Raw genomic sequence first — 19,125 nt, 5'->3', positions numbered from 1 at the left:
ATTTTTCAAATGTTAAAAGGTAAATGACCAATTAATAATTATTTACAACGCCTTGAAATAACGATGTTGGCTACCTCTGTCGAAGCATTATATTACGTACAGATGAACTTTAAAATACCGACGCTAATCTTTTACATAACTATACTTAATGTAGGCCTATAGCTTTACCTAAATCAATACATTTTGATTTGCCCGTGAGATTCTGTTTGTGTACGGGTGATCAAATCTTTTAAGTACTTTATCGTCAGAGCATTCAGTAAACAATCTTTTATTACAAAAGCAAGCATTCTTACGAAATAATGCATCTGTTAAAGGTTTATCTCAAACAGGATTAGTCCACTGACAAAACAGGTATATCATACGGGTATTAGTTAAGTAAGTTATTTTTCTTTCTGAAACCCACATCTAATATGCTCCAGTGTAGATTATTTAACTAATAATATAAATGCACAAAAATACAGATAACCTTTTGTTTAAGTACATATTCACATGTTGCCCGCCGCATTTAATCTTCATTGATGCGATTCGAAAAGTCTTTTGGGGTTTGTTAATCTAGTCATAATATTATTTAATCTTTATTCACAGTATGGCAGTGGCATAGCTACCGTGAAGCTAGCGTAAGCTAGGAATAGGGGCCCAAGGCACATAGGGGCCTTTTTAACTTTTTTAACTCTTTAAAAAATGTAAAAATTTTCATTGGAAATGTAATATATTCGTTTCATGTGGATAATTTTAAAAAGAAAATGGAAATACAAATTCTTTTCTTCTCTAGAAATAATTAAAAGTTCCAAAAAGGCCCCCATTCCTTTCTTATTGTACAAACAGTGGCATTCAGTATGGGGGAGGGGGGGGGGGTCGAATAGGGCCCATCCGTAATAACACAACAGACGTTGTCGCTTTGTCGCAGAAATGTATTCAACCTCCCTATATTGGAGGATGATTAACGTATACTCAATGCTTTAATACGGCACGCCCAATAAGGGCGTATGAGCGGTAGAGTGGTCAAAGCCGCGCCCCAGCAACAAAGATCCGGGGGAAAAAATAGCTGTGGCGTTTTTTACATTCTAACTATCACATTTTTAGCAAACAAGGTCACACGACTAACAATACAAAAATTAGTAACGCGTTGATGAAACCCTTAAAAATTGTTTGGGTATCCTGGTATGTGAAACTAGATTACTAGATAGCAGCAACGCGGACGGGTACGCTAGTTACGTAACTAAATTCTTTACATTCCACGGTGATCGGGAAATAGAACTCGGCCTTGACGATTGTTAAAAAATACAACTATAAGTAACTTTTTTAAATATATAAAAAATTTGACGACAATTTTTGAGCCCCCTTTTTGGTCCCCATCCCGTGCCCCACCCGCCACAGTACACTTTGGAGGATCGGTCAAAGAAGTCATTCAAATTTAAAGAGTTACCTATATTTTACACTGTAGTTGTGTAATGGATTTTATTTTTTGCGGAAGAGCGTGGTTTAGTGACTGTAAAATAAAGATAATCGTACCGCAGCTCCAGTGTTTTTCTTTTACAAACCAAATATCAAGGCAAAAATGCACGAAAATTAAATTCAAAATTTTAAAAATATTAATTTTGGTCAGCCGTGGGCCCCTAAACGGCCTGCCCCCCCCCCACCCGCATTGCGGGGTCTGGCGGCACCGAAGTTCCGCCCCTGGTGGAGGGCCACTCAAAAAAGTTTGTGAACCTGTGGCGTAGAGCAAGTTTAAAATTTAGAAAAAAACTATTTAAGCTAATGCGGTTACATGAGCCGGATTGTGCCGCAGGCCTAGCTAAACAGACCATCGTCAAACAAAGATAAGTAGATTCTATATATTCACATCACCAGTGTGCCGGTGCACCAAATGTGAGAAAACCAAAGTGTCAGTGAACATCATAACAGACATACACAATGTGTGTTGGTATTTTAACAACAGTGTTTGCAACTTTTGTATTTCTCTCATGTGGTAAGTTTAAATATTCTCGTGCCTTTTGTATAGGCATGTTAGATAAATGCAGTTGAATTACCTCTTATTTTATAGTTTAATTTCAATATAAAATGTCCTAATCGGGATTCTTAGGGAGATTAGTTTTGTTTTGTATATCTTGTCAAGAAAAAATATTTACAATATATTACTACCGCACGTTATTTGAATAGGTTAAGATGTAGGCCTACACGCTTGACACATTTTCTCTACATCATACTTGAAATAGCTTTCTAAAGTTTTTGTGTTGTTCTAATCCTAATTGTTTTTAAAGAAGTGATTTTGCTGAATCGCTTTCAGGCCCAAATATTTTTCAAAGAGCCCGATTGGCCTAATCGCCATAGACGTAATGAATAAATACGACGTTTATAATTATATTGATAAAATTTGGCGTGTTCATTATGTTTTCCATTTTATAATTTATTTTAGACAAAAAATTCAAAACATTTATTGAAAATAAAAAATGTGTAATTAAGTGTTGTGTTGTACTAATAGCAATTTTATTTAGCTATGCTTATCTAAAACAGCATAATTATTTTAAAGTCACATAGCATTCAAATCGTAGTGTAAACTATGTGACAAGTTTAATCCTTTCCCTGGCAACATATTTGGTACCCTGTCCCGGCAACTGGGTGGATTACACCCATACACTTTTTATAATGGGAAATACTATTTGTTCTGATTCCCGGCAAATAGGTGGATTACTAATAGTTAATTGTTTTCTTTGTTCATTGTAGGGTGGGTAACAATACTGACACGGTTAAGGTATTCAGGACATAGTTGACATGGGGAACCCAAGACATGTTATTGTCAATCGGAGAGCTATAATATGATACTACAGGTTGATGGGATTCTCAAGCAAGAATTGTTGTGATTTATACTCTTTTCTGGAGCTCTACCTTGCAGTTACAGACAGTACTGTAGTTTAGAGTTACAATAGGTCAATGAGATGTAGTGGTAAGATTGCCTGTGGGAGGACATATATGGTGTTTTGTGCTCTTTTAGGGAGCTCTGGAATGTAGATAGAGACAGTCGAGCAGTTTAGAGTAACTTGAAATTGTAATCAGACATTAACCTAATTAGGAGTAGGAATCCGGACAAAAAGGGCAAAACAACTTAGTACAGTTACTTGAAAGTTGATACTGTGCAATTAATTGATCAAACTGGGAGTAGGGTGGGTGTTCAGCATGGTGTGACACTGAGCGTAATGTGAAATAGAGTCATACACGTTATTGAGAATACAACAGAAACAAGTATTGAACACTTTTGTCTGAACTCAAGTGCTAATGAGAAAGAAATATATTTGCCAGTTTAAGTGTAGCAGGTGAAGATGGACCAACAAGTTTTGAGTCTGAACCATCAGCATCATAGGAAGAAGATGAAGAATGGCAGCCATCACTACTTTAAAATATTGCTGCTCTGATGACGAAGTCTGCCTAGTAGTAGTATACTGCATTTCAACGATTAATATAGTGTTAACAACTGAGACTCATAATGAAATGAAGCTGATGGTGCCAATGGAAGAAAGAGAAATATTTTCACGAAAAACAAAGTAACAGTACACTACACCACTGCTTGAAAAAATTACACATTAAGAGCCTGACTCACTGATAGTATGGTCTCTCTTATTAAAATATTTCTTCTGTAAAAGAATAAAACTAATACAACCAATATATGGCTGCTTTAACAGGGAAGGAGAGAACGCAAGAGGAGACCCTGGCACTCTGCAGAAAAAAACATTTTAGTTGTATATCAATTCAGTTCTGTTCACTGAAATTTTTGAAGACAGCATTTTATAAGAAGATATTAATAATTATTAAGCAACTGTCTAAGTCATATTCACGTTGACAACAATAACACTAAGTCAGTCCATCAGACTCATGGTATATTTGATTTCATTATGGGGGATATTCCTTAGAAATTAACATTCGACTCGTGAAACTTCACTAAAAGTACCCATATTTTGTCAAAGAGAACAAAAGTTCCCTGCCAGCAAAAAGAAATGTCCATTTATTTTAGTTGTATCTAACTGTGCTCTCTGAGGTGTTAATTATTAAAACGTGTTAATGTTCTATTATTTTATTACAAAAGTTGATTACTTGAATCACGTTTGATATTTTGTTACTCAAATACATTCAAATTAAAAATTTATAGTTAAAGTTTGAAAATGGAACACAATGAATAATCAACAATAAGTAAATACAAATATTTAGAAGCCAGTTTATAAGTAATAAATATGTTTTCCATTCAAAATTGCTTACGAGTGTGTTACACACAGTTGCAAGCAGTGTTTCTTCCAGACTTTTTTCTCCGGGGGGGCACTTGAAATTTTCGGGGGGGGGGGGGGGGCGGTAAACTTTCTTCGGGGGGGGGGGGGCGGACACTGTTAAAAGTATATATTTTCTATATAAATTATATAAATTTCATTTCGTTCGGGGGGCGGTAAAAAATTTTCGGGGGGGGGGGGGCCCCGAAGAGATGCCTGGAAGAAACTCTGGTTGCAAGGGATCGTATAAAAAAATTTCAAACCCTGATCACAATTTTTTTACGCATATTATTTAAATTTACAACCTTCAATATGTTCATCCCAACCACCTTATAGATGGAAATGAAGTTGAGAAAAATTAATAAAATGAGACTGGATAACACGCAGTGTGATGACGCAAGGTTGCGTCGAGCTCAGGTAGATAGCAGAAGCAGGCTATATCAAGTTGGTCAGACTAGTCAGAGAGAGAGACCAATAAAAATACGTGAACTGACCGGTCACATGGGACGGTCAGCTGACCACTGAAGCGTGGGCCACTGTTAGACCGGGAGATCATGATTAGCTAGCGAGGGCAGAAGGTGTTAGGTTGTAGAATGGAGCAGACGTAGTTATGTAGAGAACAGTTAGAATGTAGATAGTGGTAGGATTGGTCATGTAAGGGCGTGTTAGTAGAGTTAGTAGTAGTAGTAGTAGATAGTATTTAACAGGCTAGTTAGATAGGAAATTGATTTATAATTTCAATAAAGAACTTTGTATTTGGAATTTGAACTGTGTGTTATTGGATTCATTCATTACGCCTCGTAAAATCCCCACCCTCACAACTGGTGGAGCGCGGGTCGAGGACAGGAAAGACAGTATATCGGGTTACTCATGACGGAGTACATCTGGTGTACAGCTTCCTTTAACTCAACACAACAGCGGGTTTCTTCAACCGGAACGAGTGTGGATTACCAACACAAGGGAAAAGTCAACATGTCCAAAAAGATAAGTACCTTCCAAAAATTTTTTAAACGTTTGGGTTTAGACTCGTGCTGGATATTTGGTACCAGCGGTTTTTCTGCCTCTTTCTTATCTGTTTCTTCAACCACACTACCCTTAAAAATGCCCCAATTGTACGAAGTGGTCCCAAAAACTGAGCCCAAGTCAGGCCTAAAAGAGTCAGGTAGAATTGATGACTCGTTGCTAGATATAAATGTTCAGAATACAGTCAATGTGAAACACAATTCAAGAAGTATTGAGGATCCAGTTGTTCTGGATGAAGTTATTGTTAGGCTTGGACAATACAAGACAACAAAAGATGTGGACTGGTTATTGACTGTTAAAGAGATTGATGTAAGAACTTTTGATAACTCAGATGCTTTGGAAGATTTGATTAATAGACTTGTAGATTACAAGGTAACCAAGGATCCAGACTGCTTGTTAAATGAAGAAGAATATGATGCAAAGAAAGATGCCGAGTTAGCAAAGAAACTTGAAATAATGATCGCCGAAATACTGTTGGCAAGAGCAGAGAAACAAAGAGAAGCAGAAACATATATTGCCGGAATTAAAGAAGAAACAGACAGAATTCGTAAAGAAAGAGAAATAAACCGGGAGTGATCTCCCCTAAACTTTCTCGAATATTCTTATATAAAATAACAGTGGATGGGAACTCGGGCTATAGACATGATTTTTAATCCATTTTAAATACTTGAAGTTTTAAAAATAGAATAAAATCTCGTAGACAAATTAATTGCACACCAAGTGAACGCGAATAAAAAAGCGCATAATAGTGCGCAATATTATTAGTACTTTTAAAATTTACATTAGTTTTTTGAGAAATCGGAAGTAGCGTAAATAAGTACTTTCGGTCAACGAAAAATTCTCAAAATTTGACAGAAGGTAGAGAATTAGATCTTTTACTTACATATCAAATTTCATTTATCTATCTGAAATAGTACTCAAGTTATAGGCTTTTGAAAAATTCAAAGTAGAAAAAGTACCACTTCCGGTTATACGAAATCGCTCAAAAGTTGATACGGATCTACGATTTTGATAAAATACTTGTATATGAAATTTCAGCAACCTAGCTGTAACGGTACTCAAGTTATCGTGTTTACACACGGACACACACACACACACACAGACACACAGACATACGGACAAGATTGCAAAATTATGTTTTTCCGTATCAGTGAGATGTAAAACGTCGAGATTTGCAAAAATCTCGATTTTTTTTTTGCACGATTACAAGACTTTCTCTATACTTCGTATATACGAGAAAGTAAAAATGAGAGAACTTCGCCAAGCCAAACAAGAAACGGTGCAAAGTTTAGATACAAATAATAACAACCAGATAGCCGAAACATTTTACTATTCTTACCACTCAGATTCAGATGACACGTCCAGTGAAGCAAGCGAAATACCTACTACAAAAACTGAAATACCACATACACTCCAAAAACATAATACGGCAAATCACACCATTCAGATTAACTACAGTCAACAAAAACACAATTACAGTGTCAGATGCTACTATTGTGATAGAACAGGCCACAAACAAATAAATTGCAGAATACGATATTATGATAGACGCCAACAAGATGTACAACACAACAGAACACAATATAGACAGATTAATAGAATAGCATTTATATCATCGTTTACAGAAGCCAGTAAAAGAACAAACACATTTACGCCAAAAGTTAATAACAGATACGCCACAGCAATTAGGGATACACACTGCTCCACAGTAGCAGTACGTAATACACTCGTACAACACCACCAATACACAGGCAGAACACAACTTGTCTACAGTTCAAGAGGTAGCACATATGTTTGGCCAACAGCTATAGTCACCATAGCCACACCCTTAGCGTGTAAAACAATTGAAGCAGCTGTTTTTAAAAACGGTCCATACGATGTGATATTAGGAAATATTAGAGGTGTGAAACAATTTAGAGTTGAAACTCGAGTGAACTACTTGGAACAACTAAGCCAACAACGCTCATCTTCAAGGAACGGACCTTACCAGAGACCACAGCGAACAAATAAAGAATTCAATCAAGTCGGTCATACACAGAGAAACAACCCTTCACAAAACCATAACCAACCAGTTGAAAGAATCCACCTACTAAACACATCAAGCTCGTTACCAACATTTAAGTCTAAAGTAAACGGACAGATAGAAAACGCAATCCGAGACACTGGTTGTTCAACAATAGCAGTAAAAGCCAAATTCGTTAAAACATGCCAATATACAGGCCAATATGTAAATGTGGAATTATTCGGCGGTATAATTGCAGAATACAAAACGGCATTGATCAACATTCAAACCCCATATCTAACTGGTCGTGTAATTGCTGTGGTCACTGACAATGGATCATATGATCTGATCATCGGAAACATAGTGAGCAACGAAACTATTTCCCGAGTGGAAATCGACGATTGGGTACAAAGGGAAATAATTCAGATGGTCGAAACAAGAGCACAAGCAAGAAAAGCAAGAGAAAGCAACAAAAGTCATGAACCACCCGTCGACCTAAGTAGTCATCAAGCAGAAGACCAACAGAACAATGCCATGGATAATACTGAGGCCAAAAACATTTGGGAACCAGAAAAATTTCAATTGGCACAACAAGAAGACCCGTCACTAGAAAAGATATTTAGACTCGCCCGTAAACACTCAATCACTACATCGAGGTCATCAGAACACTCTTTCTTTATTAAGAATAACACGCTTCAAAGAAAATATAAAAGCAAAGGACAAGAAATAAACCAATTAGTAATCCCACAGAAATACAGACCACAAATTCTACACCACGCACACGACCTTACACTTGCAGGACACATGGGAAGAAAGAAAACAAAACAAAGAATTGAAACTACCCTCTACTGGCCGGGCATGGACAAAGACATCTCACAGTACGTGAAGTCATGTCAGACATGCAGGAATAGAGATACCACTAGACCACCCCAAGCCCCATTACAAACCACTGATTTAGCTAACAGACCATTCGAAAAAATAGCGATAGATATCATAGGACCACTGCCTACCCCATCAAAACGTGGTCACCGATACATCCTCACAATAGTCGACTTTGCAACACGTTGGCCAGAAGCCTTCCCACTAAAGACGATAACATCTAAGGATATAGCAGGCGCCCTACTTACGTTCTTCTCAAGAACCGGGTTCCCGGACACCATACTGTCAGATCGGGGCACACAATTTACCTCCGACTTAACGAGACAACTCACGAGCGTGCTGGGGATTAAGCAAGCATTCACGACGCCCTATCACCCTCAAAGCAATGGCGTGTGTGAACGACTAAACGGCACCATTAAATCGTTACTAGACAAAGTCTCCAAAGACAATCCAGAAAACTGGGATACCATGCTACCATGTATCCTATTCGCCTACCGAGAAATACCTCATTCTTCTACTGGATTTTCTCCATTCGAACTCGTCTACGGCGCCAACCCTAAAGGCCCTATGGATATACTTAGGACACTTCTCTACAAACAGAACATAGAAAAAGAAACCAGAACAACATATGAAGCCATTGTCAATCTTAGAGAAAATATAATCAATGCATGCCAGGAAGCAAAGCTCGCGCTACAAGAAAAGGGAGAAATAGCAAGACACAGGGTGAACAGGAATAGAAAGCTACGCCAGTTCACAGTAGAAGAACAGGTCAGAATACTGTTACCTTCTAAGCACAACAAATTACAGCTTGCATGGCAGGGTCCATTCACAATCACAGCCAAAATTTCAAATGTAGATTACCAAGTCGAAATAAAAGGGAAGAAAAAAACGTTTCACACAAATATATTGAGCCCTTACACCTTAAGACCAGAAGAGCTTGAAATTAAACAAACGGCAACAATAAACTGCGCAGAGTTACACGAAAATGACACAGACTCGATCGGCAAAATATACACATTACCTACTAGCAAGGAAACATGGCAAGATATCAAAATCGGCAGAATGCCGCCAGAAATCGAAAAACAAATCAAGGAAATATTAGAAAAATTTAAAGAGGTACTGTCCCCACAACCTGGTAAAACAGATACAATCGTCCATGATATTAAGTTGACTTCACTTAGAGCAACCAAAATGCCCGCATACAACATTCCCATACATCACAGAGAAAACGTACAAAACCAAATCCAGGAATTATTACAAGCTGGAATAATAGAACATTCCGACTCCTCATATGCTGCACCTATCGTATTGGTAAAGAAAAAATCCCACGACCTTAGACTGTGTATTGACTACAGACAACTGAACAGCATTACAATACCAGACGCAGAACCAATGCCAAATCCAGAAGACTTATTTGCTAAACTTAAACAGGCTAAATACTTTACTAAGCTTGACTTATCCAGGGGTTATTGGCAGATACCAATAAAAGAAGATGTGAGACACCTAACAGCCTTTATAACACCATTTGGCTTGTTCCAGTGGAAGTACATGAGTTTCGGGCTAATGAACGCACCGGCTACCTTCAACAGACTCATGCGAAAAATACTACAGGGTCGAGACGACCTCATATCCTACTTAGATGACATATGTCTGTTCCACAACACCTGGCAAGAGCATGTGAGAGGACTGGAAACGCTGCTGGAAATATTAAAGCAGCATGGACTCACTGCTAAACCTAGCAAAATAGAAATAGGAATGGAAGAGATAGAATTTTTAGGTCACTCCATTTCACAAGGTCAACAAAAGCCACTCCAACCTACAGTGAATAAAATACTGGACATAAACGTGCCGACATCAATTAAAGAGGTCCGTAGCTTGATCGGTCTGTGTAACTACTATAGGAAGTTTATACCCAATTTCGCCACCATCATAGAGCCACTAACGAATTTAACAAGAACGGACAAAAAGAATAAGAAACTACTGTGGACAGAAAAATGTGAAACAGCACTAAACAGAGTAAAACAAGCATTCGCATCGGAACCTATTCTCAGATTACCAAATACAGATCAACCCTTTATCCTCTGCACGGATGCCTCTTCGGTCGGTATAGGTGCATGTCTTTTACAAGAATTTAACAATGAACTCCACCCAGTTCAATACATTAGCCGAAAATTGTCGTCAGCTGAGAAAAACTACGCAGTCATTGAGAAAGAATGTCTGGCCATAGTCTGGGCCATAAACAAGTTTGCCAGATACCTGGCCGGTGCACACTTCACTTTACAGACCGATCACGCGCCCCTACAAGCACTAAAAACAAAGAAGCTGTCAAACGCAAGACTGGTACGCTGGGCACTGAGCTTACAAGATTATCAATTTGACATTGTTCCTATTCCCGGCACACAAAACGTGTTGGCCGACACGCTGTCACGCAACTAGAACATAAGTCATACAACTCTGGTCATCAAGAATGTTAGGAATTTAAGTCGCCGAGAAGTCGGCGTGAAGTAAAAGTCAGAACTGAAGTCAAAGAAGTCATTTAGAGTCAATCGAGGTCAGTCAGCGATGTTTATGAAGTCAGTGATGTCGTTGAAGCCTTTGAAGTCATATTGAAGTCGTTGAAGTCAAGGAAAAGTCATTGAAGTCAAAGTGAAGACGTTTAAGTCGTCGAAGTTTTCGAAGTTTAAGTCAGTCAGTGAAGTCTTTTAAGTTGAATTGAAGTCAAAGTCAGTCAGTGAAATCAGTCGTCTAGGTCAAGTTAGTCGGCAAATTGAAGTAGTTGACATCGTCGAAGTAAAAGTTAATCGTGAAAGTGAAATAAGTCGTAAATTGAAGTCAGTGAAGTTACTGAAGTCAGTTAAAGTGAAATAAGTCAAGCTACTGAAGTCAAAAGTGAAGTCAGTTAATTATTCAAGCCAGCCAGTTTAAGTCAAGTCAGAAGTCACATAGTGAGAGCTGCTCCACTATATGATCACGTGTTGAAATGTTGATTTGAAATGGCACTATATTATTGATATACACTAACATGTCTGTTCTTTTTGTGAAGCTATTTCTAAGCTCTAGTAGTGTTTACGTCTATTGAGTTTATTAGGCTTTACAGATTGTTGTTAGAGTGTACTGATTTTTTATTTGGTTAATTTTGTAATGTTATATTTGTATGCTGTATGTACCGCCAGACAAATGTTCAGCACGTTTACATTTGGGATTGAGGTTTTTATTTAATGGAAGGTACCTCTGTCTGAATACTTGTCTGCGCGGGCACTAAATTGGTCACGTAAAACCCTTGCTCATAGTCTCGTTATACAATTTTCAGACCCACCAACGCTTACAGAGAATGAGACGAGATGAAGCAAACACTTCAAAAAATGCCGCCACCTGAAGCCCTGATTACGTTGAATTACCTGGACAGCGAACAGCCCTGCTGAACAGAGAATTGCCCTGGTCAAGACAGCGGACGCAACGCCACCGCTTCGCCCCCGCACTGGGGTTGAATAACAGACCGCCAATTACGTACACCTCCGTCGGCACATACAAAGGGTAGAAGACCCATCGTCCAGGTTCCCAGCGTCGGAATGTTGCGTCATTGTTTCCCCACATCAGACAGCTTCAGTTCATCGTATAACCACTCTACGTGGACGTCTCAACCAGCGTTGAGATGAGATTGTTGCGTCATCACATTGACCAACGAAGTTACGCATACACCCGCCTCACGGGAATTTACATCAAAACTCGCCACAACCCACCCACCACAGAGGACGCCAACAATTACATAACTTACACATACACTTACACTGCTCGCTGAGCCGTTCAACCAGTTACACATTACCACTAAGATTGTCTCAAGGCCAGTACACGACAACCTAGCCAGAACTGAGTTGCACATTATTGGATTCACACATTCCATAACATAGACATACATTATCAAGCAGAAACACTACAGACGTCAGGATACCTACACAAGAACGAAAACAATGACATTTTTTTCTTCTCAGGAACACAGACACACGATTTTATGTTTTTGTAAACTGTGCTGTCCCATTTTGTATTTGATTTACATGATTGATGTTAGGGATAGAATAGAGTAGTAAGATAGATAGTTGTTGATGTATTAGATTAGTAGCAGACGCTGAAAAATATAATTTGTCAGCTACAGAAAGGGAGGGAGATATGTGATGACGCAAGGTTACGTCGAGCTCAGGTAGATAGCAGAAGCAGGCTATATCAAGTTGGTCAGACTAGTCAGAGAGAGAGACCAATGAAAATACGTGAACTGACCGGTCACATGGGACGGTCAGCTGACCACTGAAGCGTGGGCCACTGTTAGACCGGGAGATCATGATTAGCTAGCGAGGGCAGAAGGTGTTAGGTTGTAGAATGGAGCAGACGTAGTTATGTAGAGAACAGTTAGAATGTAGATAGTGGTAGGATTGGTCATGGAAGGGCGTGTTAGTAGAGTTAGTAGTAGTAGTAGTAGATAGTATTTAACAGGCTAGTTAGATAGGAAATTGATTTATAATTTCAATAAAGAACTTTGTATTTGGAATTTGAACTGTGTGTTATTGGATTCATTCATTACGCCTCGTAAAATCCCCACCCTCACACCCAGTCGCAGGGGAAAGGGTTAAAACTAATCTGTTCGGCAGAATTTGGTGAAATTTTGCTGGTAATATTCCACTTTCTGACAGACAACATAGCTTAGTGTTTATAAAAGCCCTTCCTAACTGAACACAATTTTCCAGCCAGAAAAAAGAAATGTTCAGTTATTTTAGTTGTATCTAACAATTGTGCTCTCTGAGGTGTTGATTATTAAAACGTGTTAATGTTCTATTATTTTATTACAAAAGTCGAATACTTGAATCACGTTTGATATCTTTGTTACTCAAATACCTTCAGAATCGGACCTTATAAATAAATTTCAAACCTTGATCAAATTATTTTCGTATATTATTTAAATTTACAACCTTCAATGTGTTCATCCCAACCACCATGTAGATGGAAATGAAATTGAGAAAAAATTACAAAACGAGACTAGTTTACACCAAGTCGCAGGGGAAAGGGTTAAAACTAATCTGTTCGGCAGAATTTGGTGAAATTTTGCTGGTAATATTCCACTTTCTGACAGACAACATAGCTTAGTGTTTATAAAAGCCCTTCCTAACTGAAGCATATTGGCTTAATTGCTTCAGGTCCTATTTTTTACATGCTAAGCGCGTACTTCAATCATTTGATAATCCAAATAATTATAAGAAAGTTGGTTGGTTAAACTGATTCTAAAATTTAGTTGATTAAATGGAAGTTCGTTGCTGAACTGACGAAGTAAATATTTTTTATAAGGTAAACATGTTGGCTTATGTCTCTTAAAACCAAATAATTTGTTGGTAGTTTTTATAAGTTTATCCAATTCTAATGCAGGAGAGATCGTACAAACTGACATGACAACGGCATCACGTGATAGCAGGGCTGTGAGCCAATCACCTAGTTGTGAGTCACAAGTTTGTCAGTCTCTAGAGACGTTGGTGGGAAGTATTGCGGCCGATATTCTTTGCATAAAAGAAAACCTAAAAGTAATTGATTTTAAGCATCAGTTACAAGAAGGTAATGAACAAGTCTGTCTAAACAAGCTTCAAGAACAGCAAGGTCAGGTTCTGGCGATTCAAAACAAGCTACAAGAGCTACAAAACAATGTTCAAGATAATCTTAAGAATACGATGCTATCGGTGTTGCAGGTATATGTGATACTTTTAAGTATAATCATTTGTAAAATGATATTAAACACATTTAGTTACACGTTACAGAATGCAGTAGAGCGCTAGGCTGCTAACCTGAAAGTCTCGATTCAAGTTCTATCCTGGTTCATGTCAACAGAAGTCCAGGAGTCCAGCCAGTTGTGTTTCAATCCTAACTCGCGTAAGGGAAAGTTAAGGCGGCTGAGATTAGTGCTGACCACACTGTCACTTCATATGCCGAGGTTACATAAACTTGTGAACTCTACTCTCTTGTCTCATAGACCGTCAGGTTAAAAAAGGGAACTTTAAGCTAGACATTAATTTACATAATTAAATACCTACCGATTTCTTTGTATATCCAGCAAGTAGATTTGGCACCAACAATCTATTATTACTTGGTCAAAGCTTTGATTTTTCGATAAGTACTTTCTGATTTTATTCATTCTTATTTTGAAATAATGAGTAGGAGGGTTTATTTGTATTGTTTCAATGTAGTCTACAAGGAAGATCCATATTGTTAGCTTTGCATTATTAAAGCCTAAGTATCTAATTTAATGTAATGTTGATTTTAAAAATTCCAAGTACATTATAGTCAGCTTAGATCGTTTTTACATTTGCGACATTTGGAATTTGATTTATCACTTGCGTATTTTGTATTTAGATGATTTTGCCGGCTAAACTTCCCAGGCTTGAGATGTGTAAAAGAAATCAACCAGCTATCACAATCACTAAATATTTAGCTGTCCTCATTATGAGAGACATGGAACAGACCTGGTGCGATACGGTTACTGATGGTGGAGGATGGGTCGTCATTCAGGTTTTCCTGCTGTTATCTTTCTTTAAATGAAATTATATGTGTGTGAGTGTATGTCTTTTATCCATTACTACACAATTCATCCGATCGCGATGAAACTTTGTGGAGTTGATGAAAATATTCATGCGAAGGTTTCTGCGAAGATAAAATTACACCAATATCCAATTTTGCCCAACAAACATTTATAGTCTTTTAACCCCAAATGAATCCATGTTCTTAATAGGCTCAAATACCCGCCCGATTTCTCAGGGACATCTATTTATGATGTCTATACAGGATGAGGGAGGGGGGTCATAGAGAATCGAGTTTTGTGGACACTTGCAGAAAGGGAAGTTTGACTTAGCGGTAACTTTCACACATCAGATATAACATTCTAATTCTACTACGGAAAAAAAGATACAAAAATCTATCTATATATATAATTCTCTTCTGGGAGCCGTTAGAAAACAAGCTGCAAGCGCGCGCCTTGCAGTCCCCTCTCTTCCTCTCTATCGCTACCACCCCCCCCACCCCCCCCCCCCCTCACATGGTCCGGTGAGTTGTAGTTCACGCTAAATGTTTTGTTTGGTGACGGCTATTAGGGCCAGATAATTCAGTTTGAAACTATTTTAAACTTAGAGGAGGTAACTAAGAGGAGGCTGCTTTCACGGGGGGGGGGGGGGGGGGGGATGGGGGTTTAGTGTTTTAAAGCAAATATTTTCAGTGGCAGCATTGGTACTGTCGAATTCACAAATTATGAATTACTGAAAAGTAGAAAAAACAACTAAATAGCGGCGTATGATACACCGCGGGTCGGCTCGTATATTTATATTAACCAATCAACCACCTTATTACTTAATTAAATACCTAAACAGATTGCTTTAAACAATTCAGTCTTTTTTTAATTATTAAATCACTTTTTTTGCTGACCAAAAAAATTAAAACCAATACGAACAATGTCTTAGTTGCCCTTGTCTTATGCTTTAATAATACGATGAATTAAAAAAAATTCTATAGTCTCGTATTGCACGATCTATCACACGTATTTTAATGGAATGTGTTAATATTGGTGGAACTTAGATCTAATAGGAATAAAAAAATAATATTGTATTAAAGCTAGCATCGAAATATCATCAATGGATTGGAACAATTGGCGTGAGATTTTCCACTGTGTACCAACCGTATGTGAAGATTTAAAAACTATTGTTGTTGCATGGCTTTTGGACCAGCAACTTAAAAATAATGTCTAACACGCTGTCGACTGTGCGATCTAGATCTATAAATAATACATTTGCTTATTAGCGTAAATTTACGCTAATAAGCAAATGTATTATTTATAGATCTAGATCTCTAGCTCTATCTTTTTCTTGAGTCTAGTTTTTCGGTAGATCTACATTTTAGATCTAGTCTAGATAGTTAAATTCCTTGTATTCTGGAATTATATGATCCTTGAAGCTAGAAAGCAAAGATTTGAATCACATATTTAAGGACTAAAATAGTTTAATAAAGAAACTCAATATTTTATTGTTTTTATAATTATTTTTATTTTTAAATAATTAATTTGGGTTTGACCTAGATTCTAGATCTATAACTTTTCCTTCCTGATCTGTAGATCTAGAGAAATGTATTGTATAGGCTACTCAAATTAGAACTGTTGAAAATTGATAATAGTGTTGGAACCTAATAAAAATTAGCTTTACATTGAATAGGCAACAAAATCTTGTATGGAAGTCGCCGTTATTGTTATAAAAAGAAAATAAATCATGTGACGTCACTATAAGTAATGTCATTGTTCTGAACGTTTATAATTAAAGTGGTCTATCTACCAATGAATATATCAATACATCAATTAACGTCTTTAAATAAATTTATGATTAACAGTTTGGAAAAAAAAGTACATTATTCTCTACCTAAATTGTTATTTTACAGCTCTACACATAGTGCAGACTCTCTAATGAAACAAAAAGACAATAATAAATAAATAAATAAATATACAAACATGTAAATAAAAATTGAGTTTTAGTAGTATATAGATAGATAGATAGATGCCCTAAAATTGACATAAAAATGTTTTTCTTTAAATGTATAATAGTAAATTACTGTTTAATTAACTATAAAGAAAAAAGGGGGCCACTGTATTATATATTGGATATCTTTACTAATGTTTAATTAATTTATTTTTTATTTGCAGTATTACATACATACTTGTTATTACAACGTATTTTATACATTTTTAAGTACTTTAAATATTTTAATACAATAGAGTTACATGACTAAAAATTGTTGCGCACCAAACTTAAAAATTGATTGTAATAAATTTCACAACTAAAAGTAATGAAGACGCTTACTAATTTTAAAAAAAAATTCATTAATTCACAACAATTTTTTAAACATCCGATTAAGTCAAATTAAATGTCATAATGCATTGTCATTGGGTCTCACCTCACGTGCCGAATTTTAGAGAAATTGATCGGTTAGAAATGCTTGAAATTTTACTCGTTCATTTCAATCTAGAGAGGCGGAAGGGAGGAGAAAGACGGGGGAAGCAAGTTAAATAAAAGTGTGTATTAAACGCTTGTTAAAACGTTTTAATAAGAAGCTTTTATTTAATGATACACTAAAATTAGAAAATAAATGACTTTCTTTAAATATAAAATAAAACACTACGACTTAAGGGGCCTCTACATGAAAAGAATATGCTAACGGTACTTCAAAAAATATTTAAGGAAATTGATTTTAATTAATTTCACAAACTAGAATCGAAAACAGTTTCAAGTACAGTTCAACATTTGCTTTAAATTTGATAACTGTAAAGAAAAGCTTACTTTAAAACTAAATAATTGTAATAAAGACATGTACAATAAGCGTAGAAAATATCGCTTATTTTTTTCCAAGAGACGTGTAAGCGGTGGCGTTGATTTCAACAGAACGTGGAACGAATATAAACAGGGATTTGGCGTAATATCTGGTGACTTTTGGCTTGGGAACGACTTGATTTCACAGCTGACTATGAAGGTTCGTTACGCAGAAATCAGTTTCAAGAACTTAAAGGAAAAAACCATATTGTGTAATAATATCGCTAACTTAATTCGACTGTTGCTATGTTAATAAATTGTATCGTGCTTTATATATATTACTAGCCAACTAATAGTTAACGATGACTATTTCTTTAAAGATCTATAATCTACACATTTATATTTGTTTTATCTCTATAATCTTTATTCCTTAATTAATTTTTTTTTATCTAAAAAGGGTTACAACGAGCTAAGATTTGACATGAAGTTTAAAGGCAAAGACTACTATGCTGTGTACAGAGGTTTTAAGGTAGAAAATGAAGCAGCGCAGTACAAAATGACCTACACGTCAATGAGTGGTGGGAACGTTGCGGATGATTTCAAAGAGAACAACGGCATGAAATTCACGACCTTGGATCGTGATAACGATAGGTTTTACGCTAACTGTGCAATAACGTATAATACTGGTGCATTTTGGTGGAATGATTGTGGGAAAGTTAGGGTCAACGGTGATTGGGCAAGTAAAGTATGGGATAAGGAAATGCATTGGCGCAGCGTTACAGATGCTTATAACTCTCTGGATTTTGTTGAGATGAAAGTTCGTCTTATGTAATCGGACTGAATTTCACTGTACAATAAATCTGGGTCCTTCAACACAAACTGTATGACTTTGTTTTGTTTTTTTGCGATGCTGGCCATTGGCTGGACCAAGAAAACGACACAGAGTTAAAACATCATAGCAACTACTGCCATATAAAGGCAGAAAATGTAAGTAGATCTATACATTTAAGGGCCTTAAAATGTAGCGTCTTATTTGCATTTTGATTTATCAATCAGTATATTCCATTGTGGCAAATTTGCTCTATCGAGTCATACCGCACATAAATATATATCCACTGCAACAGAATTGCTTGTTTGGCCAAGGGTTTGTCTCGTTGGACAAGAGATCCCTTAATATTTAACAGTGTGTTTTATCAATGTTCTGTTGTTTTTATTGACTCGTTGCCAATACTTGGCTCAGTGAAATAATTTAAGAATAAGAGTCAATAATTAACTCAGTGCGAAGTTTGAACATTTATTTAACTTTTAATACATGAAGGTAAACATAGAATAATTAGCATAGGAGCAAAGTTTAAACTCAGAGTAGCCTGAAATGGGCGCGTGGTCTCCAGGGCGGCGTGGTCACACTCAGTAGCGTCTAGGCTTTAGCCCCAAGCTGGCCGGCTGTAAAATGCATTTTATAAATTTCATAACATCTGTGGGATATACACAATCATTCAGACTTCAGACACATACAATTTTACTATTTTTACAAAGATAATACATTTACATTAGCCTGACATAGGCCTACCATAAACATTACTTAAGATATGATTTTCATTCATACATTGTTTATACACATTCCATACTTATAAAAGCTAATAAAAGTAAGTATTAA

The 19,125-nt window shown here is 36.7% G+C and overlaps 1 protein-coding gene across 1 annotated transcript; it reads left to right on the top strand.

Annotated features, from left to right (window-relative positions):
- The first annotated feature begins 1,817 nt into the window (after positions 1–1,817).
- On the top strand, positions 1,818–18,336 carry LOC131952593 (ficolin-2). Its single transcript, XM_059315341.1, has 5 exons — positions 1,818–1,969; positions 13,567–13,880; positions 14,542–14,697; positions 17,569–17,688; positions 17,926–18,336. Exons 1-5 carry the CDS (start codon positions 1,915–1,917, stop codon positions 18,298–18,300), a joined length of 1,020 nt encoding a protein of 339 aa, XP_059171324.1. The 5' UTR covers positions 1,818–1,914; the 3' UTR covers positions 18,301–18,336.
- The last annotated feature ends 789 nt before the right edge of the window (positions 18,337–19,125 follow it).

Source organism: Physella acuta, unplaced genomic scaffold, assembly GCF_028476545.2.
Source record: "Physella acuta isolate Inbredline_101_S28 unplaced genomic scaffold, ASM2847654v3 ptg000878l, whole genome shotgun sequence".
Taxonomy (NCBI): Eukaryota; Metazoa; Mollusca; class Gastropoda; family Physidae; genus Physella; species Physella acuta.
Note: the sequence above shows the minus strand (reverse complement) of the source record. Positions and strands in the feature narration are given on the sequence as shown.

Coding starts and splice junctions, on each gene's coding strand:
- LOC131952593 (XM_059315341.1), top strand. CDS start 1,915: ATGTGTGTTGGTATTTTAACAACAGTGTTTGCAACTTTTGTATTTCTC. Junction 1,970..13,566: donor TTTTGTATTTCTCTCATGTG/GTAAGTTTAAAT, acceptor ATTCTAATGCAG/GAGAGATCGTACAAACTGAC. Junction 13,881..14,541: donor CGATGCTATCGGTGTTGCAG/GTATATGTGATA, acceptor TTTTGTATTTAG/ATGATTTTGCCGGCTAAACT.